Below are 9,918 nucleotides of genomic sequence, written 5' to 3'. Positions count from 1 at the left end.
AGAGCTGAATTTGAATATTAGGGTAAAATTCAGTCAGCAATTTATTTATTTATTTTTAGAAACCATTTTGTAAGCAAGTTTGTGTATAGTTGAGTGATGAAGGCAAATCTAAAATAGGGACATTTTTTGGATCTTCATGGTTCACTGAAGAAAATAAGTCTCTACGGCCAAGTAATACATGGTGAAACTCCATACTGAACCGCATGCTTCACTTTCTTTCACTCATCTTCATTAGCACCTAAAACAAAAACACAAACACTAAATGAATACCTTGCAGTAGGTCTATCAAATCACATATACACTAATTTGCAAACTTTCTACATTTATTGTTAAGGTTTGTGGTAGAAATTTATTTGTTCTTTTACGTCTCAGAATAGGCAAAGGAAAATGCAATCTTCTAATCTTAATGTTTTTAGATTTCTATTTGTATTCAAATTAAAGATGTGCATTTCAACATTTTATTAGGGACGTGCCTGGGAACCGAAAGACGGATGATTTTGTTGATGATAATTCAAGAATCTCATTCGGCCAGTTGATACTTATATTAGATGAACTCCATAAGGTATGCCACGTCTCATCTTGCTTCATTTGTTCTGTTCATTCTACTACACATACCTAAGCTAGCATATAGATCATCTTTTACTTTGAATTAAATCTTTCTAAATCAAAGTAATGTTTCATGCCTTTGTAGTCAGCCAAAGAAAGCTGCAATGGTGATTGTGTGAATTTAAATGAGAGCAACGTATAATGTATATTGGATATTCAAGTGATCAATGAGGTTGGACGGTCTACCACTTTCTGATATGCTTAGATATATTCTTATCATTATTAAGCCATGTGCCTGTGCAGTAACCTTTTCAGAATACTTTTTCTTTAGGAACAGCCTTTTCAAATAACCCCATTTTCCAAAAGCTGAAAAATAAACTTTGCCAATCTAGCACGTAAGCATTTAAACATATTGTTATCCTTATTAAGTTATATAAGCATTTAGACAATTTTGAAATTTTGCTAATATTGTTGCTGCTTCAAACAAACCTCATGTAAGTTCTACATCTTGAAGATCAAGTAAAGAATACCTTAAGAGAAGATTTCTCGAAGAGAACTCCAATGAGAGTCTTCTTTCTGTAACAAATCCTGCATATTGGTGTTAGGTAAGCCTTTCCCTCTTTGTTTATGTGAGTTTTTTTTTTTTTTTTTTTTGTAATAACATATATAAATTTCCTTAACATTTTTCACATTACTTTTGTTGTTTTCTAAAATAAATTTGTTGTTTGGTGTAAATTTTCCTATTTGATGCAGAGAGTTTTGTTGTTTTCTAAAATAAATTTGATGTTTGGTGTTTATTTCCCTATTTGATGCAGAAAAAAAAATTATAAACAATTATTCTTTTTTTTTCCTTCTATTCACTTATCTGTTGTGCTTGGAAAGTCTTTCCCCTTTCATTTCAAAATGCATGACATCACCCCTCATCTTTATGATAATGTCATGATAGGTGATAAGTATCTTTATTTTAGCTTAGGGTAGTAGTAATTTCTATTGTGAACATGATGTGATGATGCAATGAAGAGTTTATTTTATTTTGGCTTCGGATAGTAGCCATTCTTATCGTGAACAAAGTCACTGACCTGATCAAACTACTTTGCAACAAGTTTAGCCCACTATCCTGATCAATAAAACTATTAACCTTATTAATTTGATGCTTCATTTGTTGCTGGAATTGTACTAGAAAAGAAATAAATGTGAACAATATTAAGGCTTTTGTTGTTGTTCTTTTTTAAAATTTTATGCTTGGTAAGCTTATCAGTTATCACGTTTAAACTTATGCTTATCCCTTCAAAGTATTTGCAATGTAAAAATTTGCTTTCAATGTTACTCCACCTTTTTTTTAGGATCAAACTAAATAGTAAAAAATGTGTGGAAATGTTATTAACTTGATGCTTCATTTGTTGCTAGAATTGTACTGGAAAAGAAATAAATGTGAACAATATTAAGGTTTTTACTATTGTTCTTATTTTAGATTTTGTTCTATTTAAGCTTATCAATTATCATGTTTAAACTTATGCTTATCCCTTCAAAGTATTTGCAATGTAAAAATTTGCTTTCAATGTTACTCCACCTTTTTTTTGGATCATCTTATTCTTATCCCACCTATTACCAAAATAAATTTAACAAAATAACTTTAAATTTTTTATAACAATCCAATCTATCCAATTTTAAAGAATACTGTATTAGATAAGTTTAACCTGAACACAAAGTTTGGATTAATACATAACTCTCTCTTTTCTTATCTAATAAAGAAATTAAATTTTTTTTATTCTATATAAAACCAATCATAGAGTTTAGATTAATATATAACTCTTGCTTTTCTTTTCTTATCTAATAAAGAAATTTAAATCAACTAATAAAGATTTTTTTTTTGACTGAAATGATAGAACTAATAAAGAAATTTAAACTAATTACGTTCTACTAATAACTGCTAAACCAAAAAAAATAAAAAAATAATAATCAGTATAAAACTATTATTGTTATAAATTATTCCCTTTACATATTAATAACTTAATAATACTTATTTTACAGGTCCTACTCTCATCTTGTGCCCAAATCTGTGTTTAATTGAAGCTATGACTTATGAGCTTTTGGAATGTTGGTAATAATGTTTTCATTGCCATAAAGCAACCAAGGTGTGGCCTTTATGTGTTATGTGGAATATCCTACATTTGTAATCAAAGAACATTTTTTTTTTAAAATTATTTGTAATAGTTATTTAACTGATTATCCTGTGCATCGTACGGGTTAGCGACTAGTTCATTTAATTCACATCAACGGCTTGAATTAAAACAAGTGAAATTAGTAGTTAGATTTATAAGTGGGTACCGTACTCACACCAAAAGACGTACATATAAATAAATTTGAACTGAACTCATGAGTTGAAGACATGATTTCAAATCGGAAATCAAAACCTATCCCCCCACCTTATTTCTTTTTTGGGGTTGAAAAATCCTTGCTGGGTAGAGCAGCAAGGGGAGTCTTTTTTTTGTTTTGTTTTTTTTTTTTTTTTTTGACGGGAAGTGTGGGTTGTTTTGCTATCCTTACTTCTCCACAAATTTCAAGAATTCCCAATTACGAATCCTAACAGGACTGGATTCTAGAGTACGTGAGAATATCAACCTCAGGAATATCCTTCTATAGAAGAGTCTAAGTTAAAGAACCCAAAGCATTGTATCCTTCTATTTCCTTTACTTTGGACTTTTGAGTTTGCTCCTAGGGATTTTCCTGGTTGGGTCTCCAACATAATCATCAAGAAACCACAATGGTTCGGAACACTGATGCCAACTCCTGTGGTGCATAAACGACACTGCCGCATGGAGATGAGTTTTAGTGCGTTCTACATACCCAAGGACAGAGTGCAGAAGCCTTAAGCTCAAGGCAAGGATGCTCACTTTATCCATGCGGAGAAGAATACTATTGGCGCGGCCAATGGCATTGGCAGTTGGGCTAAATATGGTGTGGACGCTGGAGAATACACACACCAACTCATGAGGAATGCTTTGATTGCAATCCATAATCAACGACCGCCCAATGGTGTTGTGAAACTAAGAGAAGCTTTGGAGGAAGCTTTCCAAAAAACCATGGCTTTAGGTTCATCTATAGCTTCTATTGTGACATTCAAGGATTATTATTTACATTCTATCAACGTTGGAGATAGTGGATTTATGATTGTTAGAAATACTAAATAAGTGTATTGTATTTCTCAAGTAATAGAATATACATGAGTGCCTTTATATAGAAGGCAGAGTGTGCAGTACAAATAAGTGTGCTATACAAGTAAACAAGGTAAGCCTAAAGCCACATACCCTAATACATGTTAATAGCCCCCCTTAAACTCAAGGTGGATGTGAGACCAACTTGGGGATGTCAACCAAAGTACGAAGGCGTCCCTTAGGATGTGACTTGGTAAAGATATCTGCAAGTTGATCTTTAAAGGAAACTGAGATCAGCTTGAGAGCACCATAGACAAGATGATAACGGATAAAATGACAATCGATCTCAATGTGTTTAGTCCGTTGATGAAAGACATCATTGTAAGCAATATGAATGGCACTGGTTGTCACAATAAAGAAGAGTAGTAGAGGATGTGGACACACCTAAGTCTTTGAGAAGCCATCGTAGCCAAAGGAGCTCAGATGTGGTACCAGCAAGGGCACAATATTCTACTTCAGTACTGGAGCAGGCCACATGAATTTGTTTCTTGCTTCGCTAAGAAATCAGAGAAGAACCAAGAAGAAAACAATAACCAGTGATGGACCTGCGATCAGTGGGATCTCCTGCCCAATCGACATCAAAAAATGCACAAAGAATAAGAGGAGACTAAGCAAAGAAGAAAATACCATGTAAGAGAGTGACCTTTAGGTATCGAAGAATACGCAAAATAGTAGTAGTGAGTTGATCATGGAGCAAACAAATATTGGCTCACTTGGTGAACAGCATAGGAAATGTCTGGACGAGTGACAGTGAGATAAACTAAGCTTCCAACCAAGTGACTGTAAAGAGAGGGATTAGATAATGGTTTCCCCCCGAGAGAGTCAGATGCGCATTAAGCTCAACTGGAGTGTCAACAGTCTTGCTATCAGTGAGTCCAGCTCGAGAGAAGAGTTCAGAGGCATACTTTGCTTGAGTAATATAAAGTCCATCTATAGAATGAGTGATTTCAAGACCCAAGAAGTAACTGAGATGTCCAAGATCTTTCATCTTAAACTGCTGACTAAGAAAATCCTTGAGTTCTTGAATGCCACTGAGGTTATCTATAAAAATGGTGAAAGTGTGTCCTAAAGACTTAGATTGTGCAGAGATGGGAGCCATTGGTTGGACACTTTCAGTGTTAGCAATAGTAGCAGTAGAAATTGAAATAGCTGATTTTTTTGCGATGTTAGCAAGTCTCAATATTGTTGCCAAAATGTTTGCAAAACGTGTGCTAGATTGTCGGCGACGATTATTGCAACAAGAAGAAGACCTATTCTTATGCTTCATGATAAGCCAAAAACGTATTGACCCCTTATGATTAAATTAATTGATTAATTAGCCAAGTTTATTAATTAATCAAATTAACATGCAAAGCGCGTGGTAGCACAAAAAAATCACCAATTAAACTAAGTGCAGCGGAAATTAAATTGACACGATAATTTTTTTACGAATGGGAAAAACCTACACGACAAAACCCCCATCGGCTGATTTTTAGGTTACCACTCCCGAAATTCCACTATTCTCACAACAAGCGGTTACAAGTAGAAAAATCTCAGTACCTTATACCAACCTACAGTTGAACCCTTACCCCAATACCCAATTTGACTTGTTTTGTAGTGACAATTTCTCCTTTTGATGCACGGCGACGATTATTGCAACAAGAAGAAGACCTATTCTTATGCTTCATGATAAGCCAAAAACGTATTGACCCCTTATGATTAAATTAATTGATTAATTAGCCAAGTTTATTAATTAATCAAATTAACATGCAAAGCGCGTGGTAGCACAAAAAAATCACTAATTAAACTAAGTGCAGCGGAAATTAAATTGACACGATAATTTTTTTACAAATGGGAAAAACCTACACGACAAAACCCCCATCGGGTGATTTTCAGGTTACCACTCCCGAAATTCCACTATTATCACAACAAGCGATTACAAGTAAAAGAATCCAAGTACCTTATACTAACCTACAATTGAACCCTTACCCCAATACCCAATTTGACTTGTTCTGTAGTGACAATTTCTCCTTTTAATGCACGGCTCCTAAGTACGTGACTAAGCAATTACGCAAATCTCAATACATGACTTCAATCACCAACTAAAGAAGGTTGTTGGCTGCAAAATTCTTCAATTCATCCACACGATGAAGATCAAGAAAATGCTTGGTCACAAAACCCTACGGGGCACAAACACAGCAACTTCTTCAGAAGAGATGAACTAGAGCAAAACTTTGTCTCCGATCACAATTTGCTTGAACATGTTTTTTTCAAAGTTTGTGTAACTTGTGAACTCTTTGACGGCCCTTAAAATAATCATTTTATATGTCTAGGGTTAGGAGAAAAAAAGTCTCAAAGACACATTCACGGATTCCAAGAAAACAGATCATAATTTCTGATTCTTTATTAAACCTCGACAGATAGAAGGTGTCGAGCAGTTGTCGAGCACACAGGTTGAACAGCTTCTTAAACCTTTACACATGCTAGCTGTCAAGCTTTAATGAACTTGCACTTCTCAGCTTGTTTCTTGAACAGACTTGATGACTTCAACACTTAATCTTGAGACACAATTTCTTGAAGTATTAAAAACACCTAGATCTACCCAATTACAAGTAAAGTGCGTTTTGTCAAAAGATTAGCCAATTACATAAAATAGTGACATATGTTTCTAACAAGTGAATCACATATGTCCTAACACTTCATTTAGAAGCAAAATATACAAAAATGGACTACAAAAATGAAATCTATGCGAAGAACTGGGTAAGAAGCACTTGGATTGCAAAAAGTCAACTCTGACAAAAAGTCAACGATCAAAGTCAATAGTCAAAGGCGACAGTCAACAGTCAACCGAAAAGTCAACGGTGATGACGTCAACAGGATGACATAATCTCTAACTGAGTGCTAATTGGGTGATGACGTGTTGCTGGCGCAACAGTGATGACGTGGCTTGATCACGTCACTAAGGCTAACGTGGCGTAATTGATGACGTCAGTGAACAGAGTTCTAGCGTGTGTAGGTGCGTGACGGCATGTGACGGCGTGTGAAGAAGATAGGCAGCGCATGGAGGCATGTGATTTTATCGCCAAGACTTGTAGCAGTGCGTGGGGACGTGTGAGGGTTTCGATAAAGATGATTTTTCATAGAAGAGCAGATCGGAGAGAGTACTTTCTGATGGTGCAGTTTGTGGTCTAATCGGAGAAGCGGAAGTGGTGGCGGCGGCAAGGCAATGGTATTTGATGTACTGGAGTCACAGTGGAGGCAGTAGTGCTACTCACAATGATGGTTGTAGTGGATGACACCCAAGAAGACAAGACTGCTTAAGAGCGGCACATCAGAGGATTAGAGCAGTAGCTCTGATATCATGTTAAAAATACTGAATAAGTGTATTGTATTTCTCAAGTAATAGAATATACATGAGTGTCTTTATATAGAAGGTAGAGTGTGCAGTACAAATAAATGTACTATACAAGTAAACAAGGTGAGCCTAAAGCCCATATACCCTAATACACATTAACAATGATATTCAGGAAAAACAAGTGTATAAATCGCTAATATACCAGCATGGATTTAACCAACCGTACCAGTTGCAGTGGGGAATTAGTATCCCATATAGGCCTAAGGTGGATAAAGTGGCGGTTTTACCTGGAGATATCATAGTTCTTTGTACTAATGGGCTTTTAGACAATATGTTCCCTGCAGAAATCGAAGATATTATTGAGAAGGGAACTTTGGAAGGTGTAAGCACAGAGCAGTTGGCTTCCAGTATTGCAACAATGGCATTCTTTAACTCGATTGAAGAAAATGTCAATAGCCCATTTGTAGATGCTGCTCGGTTGGCAGGACAGAAGCACATAGGAGGAAAGAGAGATGATATTACAGTTATTGTTGGCCATGTTCTTGCATAGATTGGGTTTCGGTATGTTATTCATCAAAAAAAATTGTTTAGGTGGTCTGTTTTGTTTTATTGTTTTAGTGTTCTTATGTAAACATGTTCCTAACTGTCCCGATCCTTTTGGCTTTTAGCTTAGCTTTGTATTTTGTTTTCTAATCATCAATAATACTTCTGATTCATCAACTTTATCTATTTTATTTTCAATAACTTATTTATGCAATAATTTGACTAAGCTGCATGACTGGGAATCATTGTTGTTAAAACTAGTTTAGATTTTATGAGCACTCTTATTGCTTTGAACGGTTTTGTCACCTTTTCATTCACTACAAAAAAGATTGCTATTAGCGAGCCAAAGTTCGTCGCAACAACACAAAAAGCCGTCGTAGATCAATCAAGCCTAGCTTCTCATGCGTGGAGAATATTTTCCACACGTGAGAAGCTAGGCTTGATTGATATAAGAAAGGAACCACTTACCGATCACATTGATCTGTTTGGTTATTCTTCTCCCTTGCAACAGTACAAAACCTTCTTTCATCTCTTAGGTAATCCGACTTTGTATAAATTGCTTAATTATTCTTCTTGTGGAATGAACTCTACCTAGCTAGCTACTATGTCAAAACTCATAACTTCTCACTCATATGCTATCGTAGTGAACTGGCAAACGGCAAGTTTCAGATTCTGCAGGTTGGATCACCATCTTGGTTTCTTTTTTTCCTTCTTTTTTGGGTATACCATAGGTATAGTTTTTCTAGGCTTATTATTGTTTATTTTATGTTTATTCAGGTTAGTATGTGGGGGAGTTGGGTACTAGAAAAGTTCACAAATTTTTTATTGATTTTTTTATTACTTGGTGTTTCATGTTGTGTTGGGTTCAGAAATAGAAGAGGCGTACACCTTATCCTCGTTAAAATAATTGTGTTAGGCATATTTGGAAATTAATCTTTTTGTTTTTGGTACGTTGTTTGAAGTACCATATAGTATATCACTTTGGTTAGTGTTGGTTAGATAGTGTTAAACGAGTGTAATATAATCAATTAAATGTTAGAATGCATGCATAGGAGCTCAAGTGAAGAAATTTTTTCTACTGCTTGTTGGCTTTGATTCTGATAATAAGATGTAATGTATCATAGGTAAGCCATTTAGGTTACAAAAATGTGGGTTTATTTTTATGTTTTTGGCTGTAAAATAATTAAAAATTAATAAATAAATAAATAAGATTTTGTTTGATTATCTAATTTTAAGTCATAATCCTCTAGGCTTTGAAATTTATGGGAGGAACTGATTGTATATTATTCAAATGATCAAATAGTCTTGTGGGCAGTGCCATGAAATCATTAATGCTTATCTACTATATATTGGGTTGTGCTGAACTAAATTTTTCCTGTTTTTAATATGGTGCTTATGTTTTGGTGTAATAAGATTATGTATGCACAACCACTGCATATCTTTGGTGCGATAGTCATTCCACAAGTATAAGTGTTTGTAAGGTATGGAGGGCAAGGTCCGAGGTTCAAGTCTCTAGGAAGGAGCTTCACACACATATATTCTTAAATTCGGCTAAAATAAAATTTCTATCTTATATAAATAAATAAATAAAAAAGAAAAAAAAAAGACTATGTATGCACACATCATCTTATGACATTAATTCCCTCACAGTGATATTTGGGTCATATTTTCGGGTTAGAGTGATGCTTTAATTGATCAATAATTGCTATATATTTCTATTATGATATAGAACCTCTCTAATCTATATCTATATATATTTAAAAGTTGAAGAGTAGCATTTATTACTGCTATTCTTCTGTTGAATCAAATCAGCAGCCATATCAGTCACCCATTTCTAATGTTCTCTCTTTTCTTCTTCTGTTTTTTAACTCTTTTTTTTTTTTTTTCTCTTATTAATTTCCCAACTTAATATTATACTTTCACCAACTTTTCCCCTCACTTTTATCTTTTCATTTCCCCACTACTATCTTTCTTAATATCACTTTTCCTCAATCCTTTTATCTTCCTTTATTTTTGGCTTTTCTTATTCCCCCTCTTATTATAAATTTACAATTCTCAATTTCATTCTATACATAGTTTTCCCACACACATAAGATTATTTCTCTCTCTCAAATTTTTTTTTTTTTGGATTTTTTTATTATTTTTCTTGCATCTCTACTTTAAGTTGATAAGTTTTTTGTATTATTTGAAATTATACTTTGGGTTGATGTGATTAAGTTATATTTTTAAGATGTTATCTTTTTTCCAATTTAAGTCCCAATTTACTATTTGAAGTTGTTA

The 9,918-nt window shown here is 34.2% G+C and overlaps 1 protein-coding gene across 1 annotated transcript; it reads left to right on the top strand.

The window, feature by feature from the left end:
- Nucleotides 1–6,464: 6,464 nt before the first annotated feature.
- Nucleotides 6,465–7,645, top strand: LOC115990701 (probable protein phosphatase 2C 55). The gene is made up of 2 exons (XM_031114503.1): nucleotides 6,465–6,500; nucleotides 7,268–7,645. Exons 1-2 carry the CDS (start codon nucleotides 6,465–6,467, stop codon nucleotides 7,643–7,645), a joined length of 414 nt encoding a protein of 137 aa, XP_030970363.1.
- The last annotated feature ends 2,273 nt before the right edge of the window (nucleotides 7,646–9,918 follow it).

Source organism: Quercus lobata, chromosome 5, assembly GCF_001633185.2.
Source record: "Quercus lobata isolate SW786 chromosome 5, ValleyOak3.0 Primary Assembly, whole genome shotgun sequence".
In the NCBI taxonomy this organism is placed as follows: Eukaryota; Viridiplantae; Streptophyta; class Magnoliopsida; order Fagales; family Fagaceae; genus Quercus; species Quercus lobata.
This window is presented reverse-complemented; position numbering and strand designations above follow the sequence as displayed.

What these genes read in the sequence shown, in the direction of transcription:
- LOC115990701 (XM_031114503.1), top strand. Translation starts at nt 6,465, where the DNA reads ATGGACTACAAAAATGAAATCTATGCGAAGAACTGG. An exon ending in AAATCTATGCGAAGAACTGG is followed by an intron (nt 6,501 to 7,267) that starts GTAAGAAGCACT and finishes AATGATATTCAG; the next exon opens with GAAAAACAAGTGTATAAATC.